We start from the raw sequence: 27,319 nt of genomic DNA, 5'->3' as shown, positions 1-27,319 counted from the left end.
GTAACACAAACCTCATTTTTTGTGATAATTTTATGTATAAACATATACTTTATTGTATTATTTGTATTTATTACAATAAATGTTAACTGTTACAACATTTTTATATTTTTTTTTATTTTAACCTCCAGACACTTCTGTGAAAACTTTAAAGTGTCCCCAGTGTACGTATGTGAAGTTTTAGCTCAAAATACCTCACATATAATCGATTATGTTGAAGATGTTAAAATTGACATTTTGTAGGTGTGAGCAAAAATGTGCTGTTTTTGTTTGTGTTCTTTAAAGCTCACATAACACACGTCTTTTCTGCCAATCTAATGTTTATCTTGGTTACCTGTAGAGAAGTATTTCATTCTTCATATGTCCAAAAAGTATTTTGTGTTGTCATATTTATAAAAGAAAAAACAGCATTTCCGATTTTTGTCGGGAAAACACGAACACTTGAGGGCGTGCGGTGGACACTTGAGGGCGTGCGGTGGGCGGAGCTAAAGAGTTACGAGCACGCGCAGCCTTTGGATTGTAATCCGACAGCTGTGAGATCGTGCGAAATCAAACTTGAACTTGTTAAATAACTATGGCTTATAGTCAGATACAGCCTTACATTTATGATCCAGAATCGGATGCAGAGACAGTAAATGACCAACAGGAACAACAGCAGCAACGATTACAACAGGACGTTTCTATCTGGTAATTAGTCATTGTTTGTTTACCCGCTGTTTGTTTGTTTGTTTTTAATACGACGTAAAACTTGATGTTTTTTCTGCATTTGTCTGTTTAAAAGGTGTAAATGTCATAGGTGCAGTACAATGCCAACTGAGGCAGAAAATGTTTGCTGCCAAGAAATACAACAGGTAAAAGTGTTTTTACTATAGCTTAAAAAATATTTGAGTTAATATGACATTGTATTTCTTTTAAATTAATTGTAGTTTTCCTTAAAAACTGTTATTATTTTAATAACATGTTTATATGTTATTTCAAATATTACAATAAAAATTGTGGGCATTATCCAACCAGAGATGATGAAATTAAGTGCCTGCATAGTACTTACCTCATTCTATAAAAAGTAACGTTGCAAAGAACACTTAAATTGTATAGATTTGTTACTGTAAATTACATATCTGACATGATTTGTTTTTATATACTTATAAAGGTAAGGAGACGACTAATTCAAGCACCAACCTCTTTACAGTGTATGACAGAACATCCAGGACTGGAGGCCAACTGCCTGAATGTTTATACACTTCAAAACATAAACAACATTTACAGAGCAGACTATGGACCACTTAGGAGGAGAACAGAGGAGGAGTGAGTATTCAAGATAATAGTTACAAACATTTTACTGTTAAATAATAGATATTGTGTTTATCATCAAACCAAAACCATTTGTAGAAATATGTTTATTTCACACCAATATTAACATTGTATATATCCAAAATATTTGTTATTTTCTCTGTTATTTTTACAAAGACATAATATTTTAGTGTATTTATACACATGTGCATATATTAACCACAAAACAAGATAAGATTATGCATTAATGAGAACATTTACTAATTTTTCCATTTTTTGCCAGGCGTTTTAGGTATCTTGCCTATCGCAGTTTTGTTAGCTGGTGCTGGGGATATCTTGGCAGACATGTGCGCGTGGTCATTCCTGCATGTGTTGTCCTGCGGATTCGTCAGGAGTTTCCTGATGCTGGAGGGAACTACACTGGCTTCCGGCCACCGCTGGATTGAACCTGGAGACATGTCGGGCAATAAGATCCTCCTTTGCTGGCCTCTCAAACTGTGCTGATAGGTCCTCTGGAACAGGAACTTTCCGCAGATCCTCAACATAGGTGTCAGGGTTGTCAAATACCTCCGTGAACAGCAATCTCATCAGGTCACTGACGTATCCTGGCACAAAAAATAAAAAACTTCATAGCAAAATTTTTGAAGAAGCTTGATGCTTTTACAATTGTGCAACAACTTTTATATTTCAATTTGTTGACTGTTTATAATATTTATCTATGTAACTTCAGCCAGAAAAAAACATTTATAAATGTGTGTAATTATTGTACTTATTTGATAAGCATTTATAATAAATGCCACATTTCTGAACATACCAAATGTGGGCTCAGTTTTCACTGCCTTCACTGTAGGCTGCCCCTTCTTTGCTTTAGGAAACACCATCTTGTACACTACTGTGCCCTCTAAGGTCATTGCCTGTTCACGGTTTGCATTCTCATTGAAATGCATTGCGGCAAGATAGAGCCTAGAAAGACAAATATAAAAAAGTAATAGAAACATAAGACTATGTATATTTGAGTAATTTTTTTTTACTTTGATAACACTGTTTAGTATTGCTACGTGTTACAACAATTATTACCTGCACAGCATTCCAATGAAAGGAAAGACTACATTCTTTGGGGCAAATCTCAGTATGACACTGTGAAATGACTCAAGAGCTGAAGTTTGATGTTGGTGGCTCAGCTTTGCCACGTCTTTCAGAATTCTTTTATTGAGGAGCAGCTTCTCTACCTTATAAAGTGCCATGGTACCTGTTATAAAAGACAATTAGAAATAATACAGATACAGACATTATCTATTACATAGAGCACAATTAGTAAGTAAAATTTGTGTGCTTCTGTTTATTTAAAAATGATTCACACCTAAGAAATAAGTGTCACAAACCTGGTGTTAACCATTTACTGGGGTCTCTGGTCACTCTATCTGGATGAGCGCACTTGGGGAATAGTGGATCGTCATGAGTGTGGACATTCTGCATATGATTAACTACACTCTTCCACTTGGCAACCTTTTCAGGTCCTTCCTCGGATGTCATGGCTGACCAGTACATGTGGTTTTTTAAACCCTGCAACCACTTTCTCAACACCTGGCAGTCTTTGTTTCTTGACAATTTGTCCAATTTTTTGGATAGGCCTGAAATTAACAGTTGAACAAAATGGAAACATGGTTTTGAATAATGGCATGAAATAAAATAATAGCTACGTATGCATTAACAATAGTTTTAAAAATAACTTTTATACTTTTAAATACAAAAATGGGTGTTGTTTTTAATTCAATTTACCTTTCTCGAGGTGCCAAACATCATAGTACTGTTTGACATTTCTCTCCCTTAGATACTTCTGCACTTGTGGGTGGCGATCAGTTACAATATAGTCCACGTCCAACTGTTTGGACTCCAGAAGATCAAGACCTCTTCTGAGTCCTTCCTTCTCCATGTGTGCACTGCCTCCGACTTCGTTGCTCTAGGAGAAATCATATCAAATTACCGATTGCCAAATCACAAAAAGCAGGAAGTATTAATATGTACTGGATAACAATCTTTACCTGTACTAGTTGAATGTCCACAATTTTATTGCTTTCCAGATGCATTAAAGTGTAGCTGCCATATTTCGCAGAATGTCCTAAATAAAATATGTATTTTTTTTTTAGTTATTATAGCACAATTTGAACCTTATAAATTTCATTTTACTTTATCACGTTTACAAAGTATTGCCAACATACAATTAATGTAATGTTACAAATTACCTGGAGAATCAGCACGCATATCGCCACTCAATGCAATTTTGCCCTGCTGTTGTAGCTGCTGGAACATGGCCTGCTGATCCATCTTCCACTTGTAATAAATTGATGGTTCAAGAAACAATCGTGCATGCCTTCTGAATGTGTTGTATCCGTGTATCTGGAGATTCATTGCTCTGCAAATCTGTAAACAACATAGTACATGTTATGTTATGGGGTGTGTATTTAGCGATTTAAAGCAATCAGCACAAAATAATCAAATGAATACCTTATCCATTTGAATGAATGATGCACCAGTGAAGTACACTGCAGCTGACAATTGCAGGTTTCCGATCGGGGTACTTCCTTTCACAGGCTGGCTCTGCCACTTTCTGGTATATTGACAGTGTTCGCAGACCTGACTGAATGACACAAATGTCCCCATTCGACGTCGTTGGACATCGCAGTTGTGCTTGCACAAAGGACATGTTTCAAAAAGCTCTCTGAGAGAGTATTCAAAAACAATGTACTTTGTGTCAGTGTAATCATAAGTGTCCTCCAACCCACTAAAAATAACGACAGAGCATAGAATATTACGGATAATATCAAAGCAAATAGGAGTAGTAAGAAAGCACATTTGCAAAACATTACCTGATTTCAGTATCTGCAGCAGAGTCACCAAGCTCATATGTGGAATCATGAGGCTGTGGAATATCTGAAATGTTTACTTCATCCTCTTCCTCGTCTTCTTCCAGCAATTCCATACGAGGCCGCTTAGCAGGTGTCGCACCAAGTCTGGATGTAGAAACCTTTATTGGTGTAGATGACAGCTGACTCCATGGTTCAGGTTGTGCAGTCTCTGTACCAACACTTACATTAAATACTGTAGCCTGTGTGCCTAAGACATGAAAATACATGTATATTATTAGATTACATTAACAATTACTCAACATAATAGACTTTACAAAGACAATGAGGCAAAGGTAGTAATAACTATTACATATTACATACATACATACCCTTGCTTCGAAAATGTCCTGTCTGTTTTGCAAAGGAGACCTGTGTGGCAGCTGTCTTTAGAGATGGAGCAAATGTACATTGAATGCCTATAGATTTTTTTTCTGGGTTGGCTTGGACTTCAACAGACACAGCAGGTATATGTTCTGTTTGACATCCCATGTGCTTGATTAAAGACAGGCTGGTAGGAACATGAGTAGATGTGCTCTAAAAAGAAATTATATAAAAAATAAGATTTTCGTGTGTTACGTGACTTTCACAATAATAAAATTGCAATGCTTACAAATCAAACAGATGAGCGGTATAGCCTATTAGTCAAGGCTGCACTCTAAAACTATGTAAACAATAATCAACATTTACGTCTTGCTCTCCCTAGCAATTTTCAATTGCTGTTTACCTGTACTTGTTAACTTACTAGAGGTGAATTACGTTACTTTGAGCGAGAGGAATGGTCGGAGCAAACCATTTAGATTGTAATGGCGTTAGAATAAACAATTAGACACGTATGGTTTTAATCAAAGCAAAATCCATTGTAATACACACAGTATCGTTAGATTATCCATAGACTTTTACTTCGCTATGTGTTTGTGTTGTTTACAGTATATGCACTTTTGCGTTGATTCCCTAGAAAACGCGTTAGATTTGAATTTACTTACTGCTTGTGGTTGTGTCTCCTGAACGGGGTCTTTTAAAGTTGGGACCGCTGCATCTCTCAATTGTAAACGATTAGCAAATCCGGCGTCGAACTGAGCCTTGTTTGTGAAGCAGTCGTCTCCAAAATGCAGTGAACAAACATAAACCCAATCGCAATTCCGTTGCTGTCCGGGAAAAACGAACTGCATCCACTGCTGTTTTAAGACAGGGTCACTTGGAAAGCTGAACAAGGTTTTCTTCTCCTTACATCCAAAAATGCACTTCTTTTGTCGAACCATCTTGATTAAACAAAGTTGTCGCGTGCTGTGCACTGATACCTGTGACCTCTCGACGGAGCAATGCTAATGCGCGTTCTCGCTCTCACTCTGATTGACGTGTGGGTGCTCTGTTCTGGGAGGAAGGGCCATATAAGGAAAATGGGGTCAATCAGTCGCAACGGATACCCCAGGTCGAAAAAAATTGTACGAAACTTGTATGAAAATGGAGGTGTGAGTTTGACCCAGAAATACTCCGTCACAAGCTCAAATGTTTTTTTGACACTTTGCTTATGTTAAGCAAGGGGATTACAACTCCTAAACTGTGTTAATAGGTCAGAATGCATGAAATAGCATTAAACCTCCCCTTTAAAATGCAATGAGTGGATGAAATGCAAACACTGATCACCATAATGGAGGTTTGTTGAAATTGAAACTTAACTCTTTCTGCGCCAGTATGTGTCCTTCTGAAGAGTCAAACCCATAATCTTACACATACTCATCTACATAGTTTAAACTACATGGACACATTTTTGTCCTGTTTCTTGGAGAGGAAAGACTATTTGAAAATCTGGAATCTGAGGGTACAAAAAATCTAAATATAAAAAAAATCTCCTTTAATGTTGTCCACATGAAGTCCTTCACAACACATTTTAATAATGATAAATACATTTTTTGTATATATATTTATGGTAGGAAATTTACAAAATATCTTAATGGAACATGATTTTTGGCATAAAAGAAAAATCACTAATTTTGACCTATACAATGTATTGTTGGCTATTATGTGATTTATGACTAGTTCTGTGGTCACATGTGGTGTATAGTAAGTAAAGAGACACATTGTTAGTGATCAGTGTTATAATGGTCTTACCCAGTGGCAGTTCAAAGCGAGTGTCTAAAAGCACGCTGTGAAATGTTGGATCTTTAGTGCCACAGATTTCATTATCTGCCATTATGGCCTGTGAATCTAAAGTCAGCCATTCTCCAGGTCCATCCTGAAACACACACACACACACACACATTAGTGTTTAATCATAATCCTTACTGAACGACCAGCCTTAAACTCTACCGGTTAAGGAAAACATCATGGAACTCAATTAGATTTTAGCATTAGATTTAGGTCAATGCATTATTTTTTATAAATGTTGTTTCCGGACCAATACAAGATTAATAAAACAAAGACAAACCTCACCAGGTGCTCTAAACTTACTCTGTAAAACTGCTTTGCTCCAATGCAACATTTGAAAAACACTATAGAAATACATTTGAATAGACTTAACCACCGGTTTGACCAGTACCACTCAGATAATCTCTCTGAACATACTGACTACTACAATACATACAACCATCTGCCATCATCACCATTTAATATCATCATCATCATCTATCCAGAAGATTTCAATCATCGCCTGTCATCTGAGGTCAAGACAAAAACAAATCTATCTATACATCAATCGGTTTTCTAGTTAACAGTAATGACAGACCATCACACAGTACAGAAGTGCTAGAGAAACCCTTACCGAAAAAAAAAAAAAATTCACATGTAAAAACACATGTGATCACATATGAAAAGTGTGTTGTTGGAACATCTTTGCATAATGTGGTGACAATTTTTTACATGTGATCACATGGGATTCACACAAAAAAACACACACATTGCACACGTGAAATTGATGTGACTTTTCGGTAAAGGTTCACGTTCAGTTCATGCACGCTCCATACGGATTTGACTTCACAATAATCCCACACAAACACTCATTATTGACTGACAGGCAGCCGGTGGTATATTATTCATGTTATGTTACAGTTTTTTTCGATTGCTAAACGCCAGTGGGCACAACTGGAGTCACATGTGCAAAACTCTAACTACAGTCTGCACAGCAGCAGTTCATGTGGACCAAACTCTAGTTCATTTTTCATTGCTTGAACACAGTTTTCAAAACTTTACACACTTATCCCATGACTTTAAACACAACCTGCACAACACTGTGGATTTACAGCACTTTGTTCAAATGCTAACACACTGCTGTCAAAACTGTGAATCACACATTCAAAACACAATTGATTTCAGCCTTGTGCCTTTCAAACACTGCTGATTGCAATTTCATATAAATATAAATTCCAATTTCATATATATATATATATATATAAATTATGATAGGTATAGCTCAGAAAGACAAATTTAGGAAATGACGGGTTTGTGGAAGCAGAAGGGCTCTCCTGATTTTGCTAAGTGGTTGATGTCCTCAGGGCAACATACCCCAACCTACCCCAAACCCCAACCCTAACCATAACCAAACCCTAAAATCAGAGGGACATGATAAGTAAAAAACAATGGTCCAGAAACAGCTAATCTTGGTTGTAAGCTTAAATTTACGTAAAACAAACTATAATCTTATTTCTGAAATCTGATTGGTTGATTGAAATGTTGTTCCAGGGTTAACATAATGTTGCCCTGAGGACATCAACCACTTGGCAAAATCAGTTCGAGTGAGGGGGCAGGGTGGCATGTAGTGGCCTGATGCTAGAGAGAGGCAGGATTAGCCCCTCATTTATTTGTTTGAATTACAGTATGTACTTTTAATTTCTACATTTTTTTCTCATTACTGTAATTCCATAAATTACTACAAACTATTGAAGCAAACTGCTAATTTTCATTTACCTTAAAGAATTGTTCTGTTCTAAAAATTTCAATAAATCATGTGATAAATCAATCAATAAATAAATAATTATTTGAAGAAAACATTACTTTGTATGACGTCACTGAAATTGTTGAAACTGTAAAGATAAAAAGTCAGTATTTTGTGTATTGGTGTTTGATGTTAGTGTTTTTCCTCTCAGTGTGTTGTGAGTGACAGTGTGTGTTATCTCAGTGAGGGTTGTGTTTAGTGTTTGGCTGCACTAAGCTGTTTTGAGTCATGTGTTTAGAGTTGTGTTGGTTGGAGTGAGTTTTGCAGGTGATATGTACAGTTTAGCTCAGGTGACTTCTGGTATTGCAGACTGTAGTTAGAGTTTTGCACATGTAGCTCCAGTTGTGCTCACTGTTGTTTAGCAATCGAAAAAAACTGTAAAGCATCAAGGTCATTTTAAATTTAAATCAGTTGAATTAAAGTTAAGACCCAACGCTATATGATTCTTTATGATTTCTGTGGAGGACTTCAGTGTTTCACACAGCATAGATTATTTAGTCATACTGAGATCTCCAAACTTTCATTATAGACTTTGGTATCATGAAAAAAATTTTCCCTAAACACCAAACATCTGAGTACTCTTGAACAGAAGGTGAATGTGTGCTGGTTTGATTTGATGATTTCAGACTCCTGACCTCGTTGGATTGACGGATACTCTGAAGAGGAATCCAGACGGTGCCGACCATGGTGTCCCATATAAGACCTTTATTCCACACCTCCACAGAAAGACCCAGATCCAAACGATTGATCTCACTACATAAACACACACACAATCATTAAATGAAGGAAAACATGCATGTGTTCACATTAGAGAAGAGATCCCAAGAGAAATCTCAATATAAGTTAAAACCAGTAGATATGAACACATGTGAAAAGAGAAACATAATGATATTGAATTGAATCATGAAGCAACAATCAAAGTTAACTTTTAGTCTGAACCTTGCAGAAATATGTGCTGGGTTTGTGTTTGTGTGAAGAAACCGTAAAGCATCCGATGAAAATAACTCACAACATGAAGTCTTGTTCCCAGCTGGGTTGACTGCCCCGCACCGCGATGGTCGTACTCTTAACATTCTGCACCTTCAGAGTCACATACGTGTTGAATTTCTCTGCACGACACATCAACAAATAAATGAGTCAGTCATGTTTCTGATAGGGCTAATCTTTTGCAGAATAAAAGTTTTTGTTTACATGTATGTGTAATAATTGTGTAAAAAAAATTCACACGCACATAGATATTTAAGAAGTATTTACATGTGTGTATACATTTTTAGATTTATATATAGTTAATATTATATATAAATATATAAATATTTAATCTTTATATTTTTTTATTTAAATTATACATATGTGGGTGTGTGTGTATATATATATATATATAATTATTATACACAGTACACACACATATATTATGTAAACAAAAACTTTTATTATGCAAACGATTAGTCACGACTAATTGTTATGTAGCCCTAGTTTCTGGACACTTTAAATGTCATCACATTACAAAGAAATATTATCAAGTTTTTCAGATGTTAGTGGATCATCATATATCTGTACTGTATGAGCTGATCTACACCTGTGACACCTGACTTCATACATCCACTAAAATCATCAAGACATCAGCTGATTCAAAGTCTTTACAAAGTTAATTCAGAGTTTCTTTAAAGGCAGGTCTGTGCACTGAACTGTCAGCTCAAATTTACTTGACTGAGAAAAACACAACAAATAATAAATCTCTCAAATATACATTAATACAAAATAGCTCTGCCTCTCCCAAGCATTACATCCTGAATAAAAGAAATGAAAGTGTAATGTTGTGTTTTAATGCACTCACCCTGAGGTCCATCATACTTGGCTTTCTTCACTGCAAAACACAATATCAGGAGTTAGTGTAGACAAATAATCAACAAATACAACACAACAAACAAACTCATCAACACACACACACATATGAGTGGACGTTAACACAACGCTTCTGTATCTGCTGTTAGGATAGAGGCACTGCTCTGTGTTTCAGACATATGATGAAGAGTCAAATGTGTGTATGTGTGCGTGTGTGTCTGAGTTCAGTGCGTGCGTGTTAAGTGTGTGTGTGTGTGTGTGTGTGTGTGTGTGTGTGTGTGTGTGTGCAGTGTGTGTCTCTCTTTGTGTGTGTGTGTGTGTGTGTGTGTTTGTGTGTGTGTGTGTGTGTGTGTGTGTGTGTGTGTGCGTGCGTGCGTTCAGTGTGTGTGTGTGTGTGCGTGCGTGCGTTCAGTGTGTGTGTGCGTGTGTGCGTGTTCAGTGTGTGTGTGTTTAGTGTGTGTGTGCGTGTTCAGTGTGTGTGTGCATGTGTGTGTGGGCATGTGTGTACGTTTTCAGTGTGTGTGTGTGTGTGCGTGCGTGCGTTCAGTGTGTGTGCGTGCAGTGTGTGTGTTTAGTGTGTGTGTGCGTGTTCAGTGTGTGTGTGCATGTGTGTGTGGGCATGTGTGTACGTTTTCAGTGTGTGTGTGTGTGTGCGTGCGTGCGTTCAGTGTGTGTGTGTGCGTGCGTGCGTTCAGTGTGTGTGTGTGTGTGTGTGTGTGTGCGCGTGTTCAGTGTGTGTGTGTGTGTGTGTGTTCAGTGTGTGTGTGTGTGTGTGTGTGTGTGTGTGTGTGTGTGTGTTCAGTGTGTGTGTGTTCAGTGTGTGTGTTCAGTGTGTGTGTGTGTGTGTTAAGAGAAAGATGAGGCTGTGCATCACAGATCAGCAATACTCTCATCATATTGAAGTGCTCTCTCTGTCTCTCTCTCACTCACTCACTTTCTTTCTCTGCTTCACTCGCTCACTCTCTCTCTCTGCAGTGTACTGTAAAAGCTGTGACCTGTATATCAATGCATTATTGATACCCACACGGCATGCAGTGCAGAGGGGCTTTAATATTCACACCCCCTCATTCAACCCCACCCCAACATCACACTATAGATCATTTCTAAATGTTTAATTGTACAGTCTACACGACTTAGAGCAGGTGAAGCTGTTTGGTTGATAAACACGAGCACTTGATCGGGCTGCACACAAGCATCAGCGGCTAGGTTTGTCCCTTTGATGCTGAGCTCAGCACAACACAACATACACTGATCTGACAGCACTAACATGTCACCAAGTCTGTGTAAAATCATTTCAGAGGTTCGTTTCTAAACACATTATAAATGATAGACATGTATTGCTGAAACACATTTAGTAGGGAATTGTGGAGTTACAGGATTAATAAACAGTTTTTCACATTTCTGTGAGCACGATGATGCACCAAAGCCACCGAGCGTAGCCCCGCCCCTAACACAATCACAAGCATCCATTCAGGTTCAAGAGCTATTTGAAAGTTAAGAGAGAAGACGGCAGCTTTCCTGTAAGTGTGTGTGGTTTCAGCGCTGACAGCACTGAGAGCAGAGAATCCTGCCTGCACTGCAAAAAATGACTTTTTACTTAGTATTTTTGTCTTGTTTTCAGTACAAATATCTAAACATTTTAAAATCAATATGCATTTTCTTGATGAGCAAAATAACCTAAGAAAATAAGTCCAGTTTTTAGACAAAAAAATTAAGTAATTTGTGCTTAAAACTGCTAACGGAGTAAGACATTTTCTTGAATTAAGTGTTTAAGAAAAAAGTTCACAATTTATTTTTCTTACCCCATTGTCAGATTTTTTTTGCTTTTTAAGCACAAATTCGCTTAAATAAAAAAAATCTAAACCCTAGACTTTTCATAATTTCAAGTCAATTTGCTCTTCAAGAAAAAGCATCTTGATTTAAATTTTTTTAGATATATTTGTACTGAAAACAAGACAAAAATATTTCATTTTTTGAACGTGGAGTTAACCCATTAAACAGTTTATCCACATTTCCGTGTTCAGGATTATTTGGGTGGGGCTAAAACGATGTTTGATGATGCATTGGAGCCCCTAACACAATCATGAGCATCCATTTAGGTTGTAGCAGTTAAGAGAGAAGACAGCAGCTTTCCAACCAGTGGATGTGCTTTCCCAAGATTTTGTAAACCTATTTTATTTAGTTATGTTAGCGTTGACCTGCCTGGGGGACTACGGATGAAAATTAGCCCTTGGCTAAATCCAGTACAATACATGAAATGGAAATTTTATGACAAATTGTGCATGGTCCCATTATAAATAAATAAATGAAGAAAAAAAATCACATTTAATATCAATGGGTGGTTAATATCACATTTGTCTAGGGTGTGACAAACTGAGAACACATTTAATATCTGAACTTTGAACTTCTGATCTCATGAATGCTGGACACACACACAGATGTTATCTTGTAATGTTCATATCTTCAGTCTTTGTGTCTCTGATGGACTCTACAGTTTTTCTTCCCCTGGGGTTTTGCTCAACACTTTTCTCTGATCCATTACAACAGAACTTGATCGTGTCATTTATCAGACTCATCTAACACTGGACATTAATAGTTCCCTGAATTCCCGACTCTCATTCTCAACCTCTTCCAGGTTTTCAGTAAAGAAGGACACACCCTTACTGAGATGCATTAAGACAAAGTGTGTTTGTTAGTGTACATTAAATCAAATCATCTTTGGCTTGAAAGTGACAAGGTTATGCAAAGCATACACGAAATGTGACCTCTGCATTAAAACCATCACAGTAAGTAATGATGAACACACACACACACGGAGCAGTGGGCAACTATACCAGCGCCCGGGGAGCAATCAGGGTTAGGTGCCTTGCTCAAGAGCATCACAATCACAACACACCGGCCATGAGACTCAAACTGACAACTCTCAGGTTACAAGCCCGACTCTATAACCACTAAACTACAACTTCTCCACTTTTCTTATAATTATAATTTATATATAAGTTTTAATTTGATGAAGAGAAAGGAGCGGATCTGATTGTAGAGGAATAACAGCAATGTATAAAGTTATTCATATAGAGGTCATACATTCATCCATTTATCTTCCAGCAGATGAAATCCTCTGTCTTTACACACCTCACATGATGCTTCTGATCTATAGTGGGACACGATCAAGGTTTTCAAATAAAGCCAACAGGATAATCTGTCATCACACCTGTGTGTGCTTGCAGGTGAGGCGTCCCCAGGTGCATTTAAAAATAGATTTGCTAGTCTGATACAGCATCTGTAAACCTGCACACACAGAAAACTGACGAGTGAATGCATCTGTAGAGGTCGAAAGATCTTTTCACTTCATAGCTAAAGCATAAGATGACCATCACAGGAAACAAACTGATCTCCATCTAATACTGAATGAGGAGAAGACTTCTATGGTATGGTGTTTCACAGACCACTGTAAGATATCAATACACAGAGAAAATCAATGAAGAACCCAGGAAACCAGTGCTTAATAATAGCACAAAATCATAAATCACTGCCAATATGAATAATTCAGAGCAGGAAGTGCTGCCCGCAACAACAACACATCATAATCAATGATTCCCAGACTCCATTTATTCACCACCACTGACTGGGAGTCTGAGATAACACAGCTGACTCTTCAAAGAAACTCAGCAAATGAGTTCAAACTAAACCTGTTCATAGAGTCTCAGGAGGGCTGAAAGATCCCAACAGCTTGGGCCGTACAGACACGATACACCCGGGAGAGATGGACAATCCACATTTTGTTGTGAATTTATTTCCTGAGGAAGCTCATCCATAGCTCATGACCGGCTTTTCACACTACGCTTAACCCGGGGTTATCTTCGTTTCAAACCCAGCTTTTAACCCTAGGTTTTTACACTTGTAATTTAGGGATTAGCCCTGAAATTGTTATGAAATCCTGCTCCGAAGCGTCAGATTATGAATACCCAGTGTTATCTCTTTAGCTCTGGTTATACATGAACAGCACAAAAGATGAAACAGATAACCCAGGATTTCCCTTAAGAGTAAAAAGAGATTTCATTTACATTTTTTTGTTCAAATCAAAATTTATGACTTTTTAGCAAATCTGAATACAGTTGTCCAGGGGCGATGTTTGATATATTTGCTGTTGCCTCAAGGAAAAGCCATGAAGGAACTAGATATTAAAAAGATCACTTCTGTGGTTCTTCATTCTTTGGGGAACCCCACATTTTCATAAAGAACATGTACATGTTTTATATGTACAATAAAATTCCTGTGCTATTTAGATGAAAACTGGAGGTGGGATGTTTTCCGCCCATCCTGACTGCTGATGCAGAAGTATCCAACAATACTCCTACATTTTGTGTCGAAGTACAGCGGTTACATCACAGACCTTATGTAACACATTCACATGAAACATCTATGAAATTAAATATTCATTGTGGTTTATAGGCATTTCACATGTGTTTTAAATCAACCTATGTGAACTTGACTCATTTAAGTTGGGACTACATGAATAATGTGTGATCCCAGTTTTTAAACCCTAGTTAGTGTGTAATGTTGCACAGCAAAATCATCAGTGTTAAATCTACACTGCTGGTGTTTATATGTATATTTACAACAGGAGTGTACATTTAACACTGGTGATTTTGCTGTGTGCTATAATAGCATAAATAATAGCTGTAAAATGATAATGCTCAAAGTTTACTGCCAAGCGATATATTTTCTTTAACAGAATTTCCCTTTTAAAGCCAAAACAGCGCTATAGAGTTAAGTACATTGTGTGAAAAATACCGTGTTTTTTACACGTGAAACATGAACACGTGTTATATTGCGCACTGTTAACACAATCAAAGCTTCAAAAACAGAAAGAATGGGACCTTTAAAGCAATATTACTAAAAGTGGGTGGGGATTTCCAGTTCATGCTTACTAGCATGAGACTGAATTATGAGAGTAAATATCAAAATAAATGATTATTAATGCATTTTTAATTAAGATGAGAAAAGAGGGTGAATTATTAATGTTACGTATGTTGTTATATTAATATTTGAAAGATAAGAACAGTCTCATTGACATCTATCAGCTATTTAGTGTTGTTTTGATCAGAAAGCATTACATCGTAACATTTAAAAGCATTAACATTGTAAATGTTTATGCCATAATCAGCTTCTGTTTTAGTTGAGTGTTAGTTATGGTTAGCTTGAGTAGAACTAACATGATTAGATAATAGTAGAATTGGTGAACTCAATTTAAGGTAAGGTAACTAAAAACAATTCATATATCTACATTTAGATCATTTCATTGTGTGCCACCACTTACCTAAAAAAATGAGCAAATTCAATGAACATTTCTTTTAAGTGAGCTTACGTGGGCAGCATTTTTAGGCATCATAGGCATGTTCTCAAGGCTACAGCTGTTCAAACACGCTGCCTTAAAATATGCCTCATTCAGCAGTTCAACAAACAAATAACACCATGATAAATAAACACCTGACAGATGTATTTTTTTTTTACATCACATTAGCAGCTCGTGTGTACAGCAGAGAATATGAATGAGCTGGCCACGTGTCACGGCATCAGAGCCTGACTGTATAAAAATGATCCAATTTCTGCATCTTTGGGCTCTATCTTACACCCGGCGCAATGCAGCGCAATGCGCGACGCAAGTGTCTTTCGCTAGTTTCCACCCTAATTTTCACGTTTAGCGCCGCGTTGTTTAAATAGCAAATGCATTTGCGCCCCCTTTTGCGCCCATGGGCGTTCTGGTCTAAAAACGAGGTGTGTTCAGGCGCATTGTTGGCGCGTTGCTATTTTGAGGCAACTAAAATAGACTACGCCATTGACCAACAAAAACCTGGTCTAAAGTCTAAAGTCAATGGCGCAATGTGTTTTATGTTATTTAAAGAGCGCATTAGTAAAATGCGCCTATAAACGGGAGGACAACGCAGGTTTGCTTATCACAAAGTACATGAATGCGCAGCAGCACAAAAATGCTTTTAAATATGGAAGATTAAAGGATTGAATGTAAAAGATTATTATTGAATCTCTTGGACATAAATGAGGACAGATTATGAGACGTTAGAAGGCGCAAAGAGCTGCTTCACCTGCAGCCTGCTAAGTAAATAAATGCTTTGCTTTAAACAAATGCATCTGTTTTTAAATGTTTTTTTAATGCTACCTCACGAATTTATTGTATATGATGACTCTGTACCTGTGGATATGGTGAGATGAGAAACATTTTTAAGAAATGCTTAAAAAAACTCTTTGCTAAAAAACCGCTGTCCAAAGTGCTGAAACGTGAGGAGAGCCGTTTGTAAATTCTTTATCTCCTGTTTGTTACAAATAAAGTATTTTTAGAGTACAAACCTTATCTTACATACTTGTAAATTATGTTTTGATGATATTGGATAGCCATACATTTAAAGCAATTACAAGCCTGCTTTTTTACTTCCATGACTAAAAGAAAACGGGTTTTAAAAGTTTTTAATAAAAAAATAACAATTTCAATACAAGTGGAAAAACAACATAATTATTTAACATTAATCTTAAACTGGGGATCTTCTTCCTCCGCTTAGTTTTTCAGTTTACAAAGTTCGTCATCTAAATAAGGATTAGACATAGCGCCAGCGCAACTTGCCTTTAAAGGGGATGAGAGCTGAGTCTCTCATTGGTTTACTGCATGTTACGCCCAAAATACTCCCATTACAACAGGACCAACCCTTTTCGACCATGCGCTCGGCGCACAAACCATTTTTCCCGTCGTTAAATTAGCAAAAGTGGATTCGTACACGCCCATTTAGACGTTGCGCTGTGCGCTTTAGACAATGCGCTTAGATCGTTAAAATAGGGCCCTTTGTCTTTAAATGTGAATCAGATTCAATGACAATATCATTATTATGCAGTATGCACAACAGATGCAGTGCCTTCATATATGATGCGACAGAGAATGCGCGCGCAGTGCCGTGACATCACAGGCGGTGATCCCGCTCCCACACTAAATGACCATTCAGCGTTATCTAGTATACCCGACCTGTCAATCAACAGTTTATCATCGGGTAGGAAAATCTGCAGTCAAGATTCCGTCGGTGTGGACCGTGCAGGCTGACCGGAACGGTGCGTCACATTTTTACGCCCTCGCGCGCTCGCACCCACACGCAAAGGATTCCCTCACGAGCTCATTTCCCACGCGCCTCTACACTCACTGGCAACAATCCTTTATAATATAACAACTAATATCAACACACTGTTTAATGAAATACACTCTCTTATCTTAAGAAAACTGTGCGCATTATATTTAATATTCGCCCGTGCAAAGAATATGCAAATATCTGTAATTTTACAGCAATAAAATTAGGCATCAGGTGATTTCACGTTTATATTTTTGCGACCTTCTCAAAATCAATGTAGCCTACATAACATAGCATAACGATTAACACAATACAATATAATAAACATTAGAGACCATAAACACACAATATGTGTGCCAAACTTTACAACACACAAAACAATACTAGGTTTTTGTATAAACGAAACCAATGCTATAAAAGTACAACAATGCCTTTCTGGATGTGGTATTATGGTAAAGCTAATACTCCTGCTGTATACTGTGGTTCTGAATGAATGATATGAGCATCGATTTTTAAAAGCTTTAAACGAGTAGACTGTAAATCACACGGCGCACGAGTATCATTCACTTTCATTCGGTATGATCAGGACTCTATTGTACTTTTCTTGTAAGAAATCATGACTACAGGGTTTTAAAATGCCAGATACTACAAGAAATCCCAACGCAGTAATAAACCGTAAGACAGTTACTTACCCCCGACGCAAAGCAGAGACATCGCGCAGAGCCGCGTCGCGTCGAGAAGCTGCGCTCCGCCGAGAACGGGACAGTGTACGTGCCGTGATTTAAATCCGTTCCCACACTCAACATACAGACATAACTTCACGCTTCTTAAAACAAAGACGCGAATAAACAGATAAACGAGCGGAAATGGGTCGTATAAAGCACTTTCTGTCAGTTTATCGCGCGTTTCTCCCCTCTATCGCACTCTCCCACGCACACGCAGGGCATTACCGCATATATTACAGCAGAGGCATAAAAAAATTTGCTTTTAGATCTGGCCCACCTGATTTTATCAGATATACTTTTAATTCAATGATAAATGTTTAAAGAATTTAAGATGTGCGTCCTTGCCACTAAAGCATAAAGTAAAACAGTTTTTTTGGTATTTTGATTTAGGTATTATTTATTAAATCATAACCTTACTATTAACATAACTATTTTTCTTTAAAATTCCCTCGTGCTCCCAGGCTTGGCATGCCAGTAGGAAATCTGATAGCATCACATTTGCTAAATTTTCGATAAATGTGTACTATTATAAAGTACAATGAAAAAAATAAGTAAATACCTTGCTCCTTTTAAACAGATAATGTTGAAATGAACCCTACTACCACAATCTACCATAATTTAGAAGCAATCCAAATAAGTTTAAAGGGATAGTTCACCTAAAAAAGAAAATTCTGACATCACTTTCTCACTATCATGTTGTTACAAACCTGTATAAATGTCTTTGTCTTGATGAACACAAAGGAAGATATTTTAAGAAATACATGCAACCAAATCGACCATGAGCCCCATTCACTTTCATAGTAGGAAAAAAGAATACTATGGAAGTGAATGGGGCTCATGAACGGTTTGGTTACAAACATATCTTCCATCAGAACATAAACATTTATACAGGTTTTGTAACAACATGAGAGCGAGTAAATGATGACAGAATTTTTATATTTGGGTGAACTATCCCTTTAAACTGGGTTTTACATGCATGTGCAAAAAAAATTCTGGGGTGAAAAGAAATGAGTTTTAAGGTATTCATTTAGATCTTATTTGATTCTTGCTATACATCATCACGACTGCTTCTAAATTATAAAAAATCCCAAAAGCATTAGATTTTTAGAGAAGGTAAACATTTGAGGGTTTCAATCCACATTCAATATAACACAATAGCTCAGAACAAGTCAGTCATGTGAAACCCATTCGGGTTGATCCTTCCTGTAAATGTATATTAAATTTCTTATCAGAAAGACCGAATAAGAAACAATTGCATGACGTTGCTATTTTCCGCAGATCATTTTGCACTTACTGCAGCTTTTTCAACGAGTGACGTCATCTGAGAACCTCCGTTATTATCCAACAGGGGTCGACAAACCCTAATAAGACCTGAAGGCATCTTCTCCGTTTTATTCATTATTGTATTATTTGAAATGCCTACTTCGCAAATACCATCGTAATTATTTAGTATAGTACTATTGTGTAAGATTATTTGCATTTTTAACAGTTAAACACCAGTTAAAATGCAAATAATATTTCAGAGATTTAAAAAAAAATACCCGTTTCATTTTATAATTTAATTTCTGCGCACATTAACACGCGTTTGCATCTTTTAACTTCTTATTTAAACATGATTTACATCAGAAGAGTTACGCATGCGCTACTGAGATCGGATGTTGTGCGCGTGAATGAGCAGACACAATTCTGACAGTGCGCGCGCTGCGCGGTTTGTTTACCGATTCATCGGGAACGCGCCTCAGTGCAGAATGGCTACGGGAGACAATAGCGGTCGCGTTCCGTGTTTAAATTTCACCGGACCCGGGCCGCTGGGCAACAGCCAGCCGAGCAACAGTCCTTACTCCTTAGCCGCGGGTCACAGAGAGTCCACCGGAGGTGGCGGGAGCTCTCAGGGCCCGACGAGACGCTCAAACCCCCAGCCGGGGCCTGCGGGCCTGGAAATCCCCGGAGTTGCGTCGGGGCCTCCGCCTAATCTGATGAACGCTCTCCCGGCGGCGGTAGGGCCGGTGTGCGGGGCGATGGCTCCGACCGCCTCTAACATGACAGGAAACCCGAGTAACGCAGCGCTGACACCGGCGGCCGTCACGCATTCCGCCGCAGCCGCTGTGCTCGTGTACCGGGAGCCCGTTTATAACTGGCAAGCAACGAAAAGCACCGTAAAAGAGAGATTCGCGTTTCTGTTCAATAATGAAGTCTTGAGTGACGTTCACTTTCTGGTGGGGAAAGGAATGGGAGTCCAGCGGATACCTGCGCACAGGTGAGCTCAGACAACAAACATCACTTCAGCGTTTATTCTCCTCCTCATCGTGTCGTTGCAAACTTTTTACTTATGTTTTTTTGCTTCAGCTTTAATCTGTTTCGAACTTGGGGTTCATTGTCAGGGTAAATGCTGGCTGCTGATTGGTCACAAAACAATGACCTTTGACATGATTTCGATCATACCAAATCAAAGAAAAAAATAAGAGTTATTAAGACTTTTGTTTCGAAATCTTTTCATGATTAAAATGTTTAAATAATTTAAATATTTACCTAAATGGGCTTATGCTGTGCTAACTAGGGTTGCAAAGGGGAGGAACATTTCTGGAAACTTTTCATGGGAACTTAATCTGTAAAATTTTGGAAAATTCCAAATTGGAAACTTAACAGGAATTTATGGAAATGATTTGGAAATGTCCATAAACTATTTCATATACAAACACAAATAAACATTTTGTTTGATCAAAAGTAGGCACACTCTTAAAACGGTTGTGTTAAAACAACACATTTTGTGTCTAGTTAAGGACAAAACATTTAATGTGTTGTACTTAACTAGACACATCTCTGTGTTATGTATGGAACAACACAAAATCAACACATAATTTGTTAAATGGCATAATTTTTTTAAATGGCATAACACACAACAATGTGTAAAAATGAACAGATCCTTTCTTAGAGTGCATGCATGCAAGGTAATACAAGTTTTGAAGCATCCTCATACTTCTTTTTAAGCGTTTATGAGTCTAGTTATCATGTAGCTGTGATGCTCTTTCCTCTACATTTTGCTAGTTAGTTTTTTGTTATCAAACAGATTTACTGTACCAGCCAAACGTTTGGACAAATTACTAATTTTAATGTTTTATAAAGAAGTCTCTTATGCTCATCAAGCCTGCATTTATTTGATCAAAAATCCTTCAGAAATCCTAATGATTTGTTGTCAGGAAGCAGTGGACTGTGTCCTGAGGAATGTGCATGGTAGAAATTCAACTAAAATTGCATTAAATCTTCTTGTGTTAAACTACATTTAAGTACCCTGTTATTGGACAACTCTGCATTTTTTTAAATTCCCAGTTTATTTAAATTTTTTATTAATTCCCATTTATTCATGTTAATTCCTATTTATATTCTCGTTAATTTCTATTTTTCCCCATTAATTCCCACAAATTTCCGTTAATTCCCATATATCCCCATTAATTCCCATTGAAAGTCTCCAGCCTGGAAATTCCTAAAAATAACTACATTTAAGTTCCCTGTTATTGGACAACTGCATTTCTTTAAATTCCCAGTTTATTTTAAATTCTCAATTCATGTTAATTCCTGTATATTCTCGTTAATTCTCATTTTTTCCCCGTTAATTCCCATTTTTTCTCTTTAATTCCCCCATATTCCCTTTGAAAGTCTCCAGCCTGGAAATTCCTAAAAATAATTACATTTAAGTTCCCTGTTATAGGCAACTCTGCATTTTTTTTTAAAATTCCCAGTTTATTTATAAAAAATTCTGTTAATTCCCATTTATTCCCATTAATTCCAGTGGAAAGTTTCCAGCCTAGAAAATTCCCGTAATTTTTTCATCCCTACTGCTAACTAGATGTGTTTTTTCATGATAAACTCCGCCCCTAGTGTATGGTACAAATCTACTACGATAAATAACGACCTGATTTCTATTTAAATAATATTTATCCCATTGTATTGTTTTTGATGGATTTTTGAATGTTTTTTAGGTTTGTTCTGGCAGTCGGCAGCGCTGTATTTGATGCCATGTTTAATGGAGGTATGGCCACCACATCCACAGAGATTGAGCTTCCTGATGTGGAGCCTGCCGCCTTCCTCGCTTTACTCAAGTATGATGATTGAGAATTTGTGCATCTGTGTAGTTGGAGATATGTAGACATTGACCCAGACCTCTTCTTCAGGTTCCTCTACTCTGATGAAGTTCACATCGGACCAGAGACGGTGATGACGACGCTGTATACCGCTAAGAAATACGCTGTTCCAGCACTAGAAGCCCACTGTGTGGAGTTTCTCAAGAAGAACCTGCGAGCAGATAACGCTTTCATGCTCCTCACACAGGTACAGACACCGGCAGTAATCCTGCTCAGCTCAGGGTTTGGGTCATTCTCAGTATTTGTGATGAAGGGATTTGTTTGTTTGGTGTTAAGGCTCGTCTCTTCGATGAACCTCAGCTGGCCAGTCTGTGTCTGGAAAACATCGATAAGAACACAGGAGATGCTCTGGCGGCAGAAGGATTCACAGATATAGATCTGGGTACTGAAACCATCAGCATGTCCACAGATCAGATAACAGCTACACACAAACACACATTATTCACTGAAGAGTAATATAAACCATGCATGTACTGACTCATATCTATTAATGAATTTAATGAATCTCTATAAATGTCTGTGTTGTATTAACTGATTTGTGTTTGTCACAGAAACGCTTTATGCTGTGTTGGAGAGAGACACATTGGGTGTCCGGGAGGTTCGATTGTTTGGGGCGGCGGTCCGTTGGGCGGAGGCAGAGGCGCACCGTCAGCAGCTTCAGCCCACACCCGAGAACAAGAGACGCGTGCTGGCCAAAACTCTCAATCTCATCCGCTTTCCTCTCATGACCATTGAAGAGTTCGCAGCAGGTCTGTGGTTTAATGAAATTATAATGCATCTCTCTCTGTGTGTGTAGAAATATACAAGCACTTTAATACAACCCCAATCACACGAAATTACATCACATCCCTGTGTTTTATTTTGATTTGTTGTTTTACTTTAAACAGTCATAGTTTCAATCTGGGTGATTTATATAAGTGTGCAAAGTCATTATTGTTTCTGCTCATTTCAATGCTTATATTTTTGATTATTTGAATAATTTGGTATTCATTGTCATGGATCACAAGGCCATTATAATATGTGACCCTGGACCACAAAACCAGTTATAAGGGTCAATTTTTTAAATGAAGATTTATAAAACGTCTGAAAACTGAATAAATCCACTTATTTGTCTAAGATGAACATCTGGAATCTAAGGGTGCAAAAAAAATCTAAATATTGAAAAAATTATTTTTAAAGGGGCCATGGCACAAGACTTTTTTAAGATAAATCTTTGGTGTCCCCAGAGCACATATGTGAAGTTTTAGCTCAAAATACCATATAAATCATTTATTATAGCATGTTAAAATTGACACTTTGTAGGTGTGTGTGCAAAAATGTGCCATTTTGGGTGTGTCCTTTAAAATGCAAATGAGCTTATGAAATTCACTGATCACAATGATGGTGGTTTTGTGCAATTAAAACTCAATCGTGCATTTCTCTGCATTAAATGGCAGTGCTGTGATTGGATAGTGCAGATTAAGGGGGTGGTATTATTATAATAAGAGCTCCTTATGACATCATAAGGAGAGCCAAATTTCAACGGCATATTTTTTCATGTGCGTGTAGAGAATGGTTTACCAAAACTAAGTGACTGTGTTGATCTTTCAGATTTTCATGCCATTGCCCCTTTAAAGTTGTCCTTAGCATCACATCTTATCAATGATAAAGACATTTTATATATATTTACAGTAGGACATGTATAAATGTCTTCATGAAACATGATCTTTACTTAATATCCTAATGATTTTTGCCATAAAATATATGATACTTTTGACCCATACATTGTATTGTTGGCTATTAGTACTACATATATACCTGTGTGACTTATACAGGGTCAGATATAATGTTTTCTATAAAAAGTGTCTTATATTTGGAACAATTAAATAATTGTCAATCTCGCTCTATAAATGATTTAAAATTAAAGCTGAAGATCATGAATCCTGTTGTCTGAATTAGTCAGTGTCAGTACTGGAAATCATGTTTTTCAGCGATTTAAGACACTTTTTATATTATATTTGCCGCCTGTAACATCTTGTGATCCATGACAGTGAGTACCAAATTATTTATAATAATAAAAAAGCTGAAAAAAATAATGACTTTGGACACCAAATGTACCTGCAATATAAAGAGTGCAACTATTTGACTGTACTGAAAGTATAACAAAAGTGCTGTAGTGATTTCAGACGATTCAGTGTCCCATAACAAAAGTCGGTTGTTTGTCTCAGGTCCGGCTCAGTCGGGTATTTTGACAGACAGAGAGGTTGTGAGTCTCTTCCTACACTTCACCGTGAACCCAAAGCCTCGTGTGGAGTTCATCGACCGCCCGCGCTGTTGTCTGCGTGGTAAAGAGTGCAGCATCACGCGCTTCAGTCAGGTGGAGAGCCGCTGGGGTTACAGCGGGACCAGCGATCGTATCCGGTGAGACTCTGCCGTAATGATGTCACGATGTTTGTGGGCGTGTCAGTGTTCAGACTTATATTCTTGTCTGTATCGGCAGGTTCACTGTAAATCGCAGGATTTTTATTGTGGGGTTCGGTCTTTACGGATCCATACACGGACCTACAGATTATCAAGTCAACATACAGGTACGTGCATGAGAGGTTATTGAAGTAAAGATTAGTAATTGCACTAGTACTGACACCTGTTGGTGTAGATGCTGCATCACACAAAATGATTTGTTTATTATTATTATTATTTACTGTAATAAAGTAAATGTATCATTTAATGTGTATTTCATTGCTTCAATCTGAGTATTTTTTACAGCATGCACAATGAAAGATGTTCAGTGCAAGTAGATTGATTTCTCTTTATCTTTTAGATTATCCACACAGACAGCAACACGGTTCTGGGTCAGAACGACACTGGGTTCAGTTGTGACGGGTCAGCTAACACATTCAGGGTGATGTTTAAAGAGCCTGTGGAAGTTCTGCCCAATGTCAATTACACAGCCTGTGCTACATTAAAGGTTCATTCACACACATCTCACATTCAATATCATTGGTTTTTAATTCAAACCCTCTTCATTTCAAATGTTTCTAGCATTTGAAGGTCCATAAGTAGTAGATTAAGAAGACTGTATGTGTATTTTCCTCTCCTCTCGCAGGGACCAGATTCACATTACGGCACTAAAGGGATGCGTAAGGTCACGCACGAGTTGTCCGGTTCTGGAACCAAAACCTGCTTCACGTTCTGCTACGCCGCAGGCAATAATAACGGCACGTCTGTGGAGGACGGTCAAATACCAGAAATCATCTTTTACACATAAAGACTTCTCTCAGGGCTGTTTCCATTGGCACATACCGACTCTATAGTGCACTTGACCGTGATGCTGTTGCAAATCTCATGGTGGTCACGGGACGGACGGTTTATCTTCAGGGGTTTGTGCGCTTCGTAACTGATAGAATAAATAAGACCTTTCAACCTCAAATTTACCCAACTGACTGTTAACAGGCCAAAACTTACTTACCAGTGACGTGTAAAATACAGATGTAACTTTATTTTTATGGATCTTAGGTCGCAATTACAAATCTTGCCAAATTTTCATCTCTATATCAGAGAGATTTGAGTCTAGAAGAGAAATATATGCAAGTATAAAGAGCAGATTGTGTGAATGTAAAGAGAAAGTCATTTGGGATGTCATGGATGGTCCGTTATATTCTGTTGGTGCCAAGCTTTCCTGATAATATGAAATGACTCTTCCTAATGAATTCAGCACTTAATGTAAATATAGACGGTCCTTCCAGGAAACCTACAGTATTTATTTAGACAAAATGAAGTAAACCTGATCGTATGCATGCTGTTATTGCATCTGTAAACTTACACCTGCAGTTTTTTTATTCTGGATTGTAGATGCTCGGTTAAATTGCACCTGTTGTTACTCACTGACTTCTCATGTCAAATAAAAAGAAATCTCATTCTTTACATCTGAATGTTTTTCAATGGGTTTACTGATGAACAGAAAGATTATAATCATTTGATGTGATAATTGTTTGTTTCAATTGTTGAAACAAAGGTTGTGGACTCAGCAGTTTAAATGACCATTTGATATATCAGGAGGAAAGATCTATTGTTTTATACACACTTGCATATTAGGCCACTAGGTTTCACAGACAATGGTTAGCTAAAGCCAGGACTATGTCTTAGTTAAATAAAGCTGTTTAAGCATTTTTTATAAACATGACTTTGAAATAGACATTACTGGTGTTTACCTTGAGACAAATGAATGACACTGGTGTATTTTAAGATCTGTAAGTGCAAGTTATTTTCAGAGGAGACAGATCAAATGTGTTGTAGTCTAGGACTAACCTTAAGACCCGTCTCTGAAATCGAGTCAATGAAGACATCTCTTAAAAACATTTTCAGGATTTCACAATATACCATCATTTAAAAAATATGAGAGCCAGGGGCCTCATGTATAAAACTGTGCGTAGGATCCTTACTAAAAGTCTACGTACGCACAAAAGCCAAAAATGGCATACACCAAAAATTATGAAGACTTCTAAAACAAAGCAATGTCCCCCTTATAAATCACCTGCAAGTGTGCGTACATGAATCATCCTAATATCCCACCCTGCAAGCCCATTCTCCCATCAAGTTTGTTTTTTTATAAATCACAACCTTTGCGTGGGAACTGGCGTACGCACGTTTCCAGCCCCATTTTGTGCGTACGCACGCTTTATACAGAAGGCCCCAGATATGCAGTTTTCACCTTAAGGGTTTGTTTTCTGTAATAAGTCAACTAAGGCCATGTCATCAGTGTACTTTAATGTTTGATCATAACTCAATGGTGAAGAGCACAGGAGAAAAGACACATCTGACATCTTCCCTTTATCAATGTTTAGATCAATATGACACTTGATTGAATTAAAACCTGATGTAAACTCACGCCCCTGACGTATGCATTGAGTCAGAACAGCATCCTCTGTTCCTCGAAGATCTCACACAGTAACACAATAAAGATCAGTGCAACCCTTCATTGTATTAGCACTGTGCATGCATCTGAAAACTCAAACCTCCTAACAAACACATTTTGGTACAGGTTGAAATTAAATGTTGTAATGTAAAGGTATGTGGGGTACCTTATTGTCGTTCTAACATGAACTAGTAAAGCATTTTTTGGACATCAAGTTCAGTTAACATTTGGACATAGAACTCGGTCAATGACGATTTAAAACATTTAATTCATACATTTCTAGGACAAGGAAAACTAGTGCTTACATTTAGTTAAAGCAGCTCTGTAAACTTACAGCAAATGAGCAGATGGTGAATATGTGGATAGTGTTTATGCATGGATAGAAAAGAACTAAAAACTTTGAGAATTGACCCATCAATCTTGCAGAAACACCAGGAATGTTTAGTCAATTTTCATGTTGCTTTAAAGTGT

At 37.5% G+C, this 27,319-nt stretch overlaps 3 protein-coding genes and 1 long non-coding RNA gene across 4 annotated transcripts in view; 2 read left to right on the top strand and 2 right to left on the bottom strand.

Moving 5' to 3' along the window:
• LOC135753265 (protein unc-13 homolog A) overlaps positions 1-18,009 on the bottom strand; it is a 40,698-nt gene extending 22,689 nt beyond the window's left edge. The window contains exons 1-5 of the mRNA XM_073815102.1: positions 17,783-18,009; positions 9,956-9,985; positions 9,131-9,230; positions 8,757-8,874; positions 6,303-6,426 (exon numbers count right to left, since the gene is read on the bottom strand). Of these exons, the coding sequence (XP_073671203.1) occupies positions 6,303-6,426; positions 8,757-8,874; positions 9,131-9,230; positions 9,956-9,985; positions 17,783-17,804 (394 nt within the window). The 5' untranslated portion in view covers positions 17,805-18,009. The remainder of the gene's footprint in view (positions 1-6,302; positions 6,427-8,756; positions 8,875-9,130; positions 9,231-9,955; positions 9,986-17,782) is intronic.
• Positions 283-1,710, top strand: LOC135753262 (uncharacterized). The gene is made up of 3 exons (XR_012336923.1): positions 283-848; positions 1,148-1,302; positions 1,571-1,710. It is a non-coding gene; the product is annotated as an uncharacterized lncRNA (long non-coding RNA).
• LOC135753261 (uncharacterized) lies at positions 1,645-5,674 on the bottom strand. The gene is made up of 11 exons (XM_065271289.2): positions 5,177-5,674; positions 4,523-4,727; positions 4,155-4,401; positions 3,793-4,069; positions 3,531-3,708; positions 3,330-3,406; positions 3,067-3,247; positions 2,670-2,918; positions 2,365-2,536; positions 2,102-2,250; positions 1,645-1,892 (listed from the first exon to the last, which is right to left on the bottom strand). The coding sequence occupies exons 1-11, from the start codon at positions 5,450-5,452 to the stop codon at positions 1,645-1,647; spliced, it is 2,259 nt and encodes a 752-aa protein (XP_065127361.1). The 5' UTR covers positions 5,453-5,674.
• Positions 18,010-19,515: 1,506 nt separating the features above from the next.
• btbd2b (BTB (POZ) domain containing 2b) lies at positions 19,516-25,857 on the top strand. The gene is made up of 9 exons (XM_065271278.1): positions 19,516-20,072; positions 21,793-21,912; positions 21,985-22,141; positions 22,231-22,336; positions 22,506-22,703; positions 24,162-24,354; positions 24,434-24,521; positions 24,755-24,901; positions 25,040-25,857. The coding sequence occupies exons 1-9, from the start codon at positions 19,564-19,566 to the stop codon at positions 25,199-25,201; spliced, it is 1,680 nt and encodes a 559-aa protein (XP_065127350.1). The 5' UTR covers positions 19,516-19,563; the 3' UTR covers positions 25,202-25,857.
• Positions 25,858-27,319: the final 1,462 nt, after the last annotated feature.

The sequence above is a fragment of the Paramisgurnus dabryanus genome, chromosome 6 (assembly GCF_030506205.2).
Source record: "Paramisgurnus dabryanus chromosome 6, PD_genome_1.1, whole genome shotgun sequence".
NCBI lineage: Eukaryota > Metazoa > Chordata > Actinopteri > Cypriniformes > Cobitidae > Paramisgurnus > Paramisgurnus dabryanus.
The sequence above is the reverse complement of the archived record's forward strand: the minus strand, read 5'-3'. Positions and strand labels throughout refer to the sequence as shown.

Bases quoted from the DNA above. Each gene is read 5' to 3' on its own strand.
- LOC135753261 (XM_065271289.2), bottom strand. From the start codon at position 5,452: ATGGTTCGACAAAAGAAGTGCATTTTTGGATGTAAGGAGAAGAAAACC. The intron at 3,248-3,329 runs GTAAAGATTGTT...GATTTCTCCTAG, and splicing joins TGGACATTCAACTAGTACAG to AGCAACGAAGTCGGAGGCAG. The intron at 1,893-2,101 runs GTATGTTCAGAA...TTTTTGTGCCAG, and splicing joins GAAAACTGAGCCCACATTTG to GATACGTCAGTGACCTGATG.
- btbd2b (XM_065271278.1), top strand. From the start codon at position 19,564: ATGGCTACGGGAGACAATAGCGGTCGCGTTCCGTGTTTAAATTTCACC. The intron at 22,704-24,161 runs GTCTGTGGTTTA...TGTTTGTCTCAG, and splicing joins CATTGAAGAGTTCGCAGCAG to GTCCGGCTCAGTCGGGTATT. The intron at 24,355-24,433 runs GTGAGACTCTGC...CTGTATCGGCAG, and splicing joins GGGACCAGCGATCGTATCCG to GTTCACTGTAAATCGCAGGA.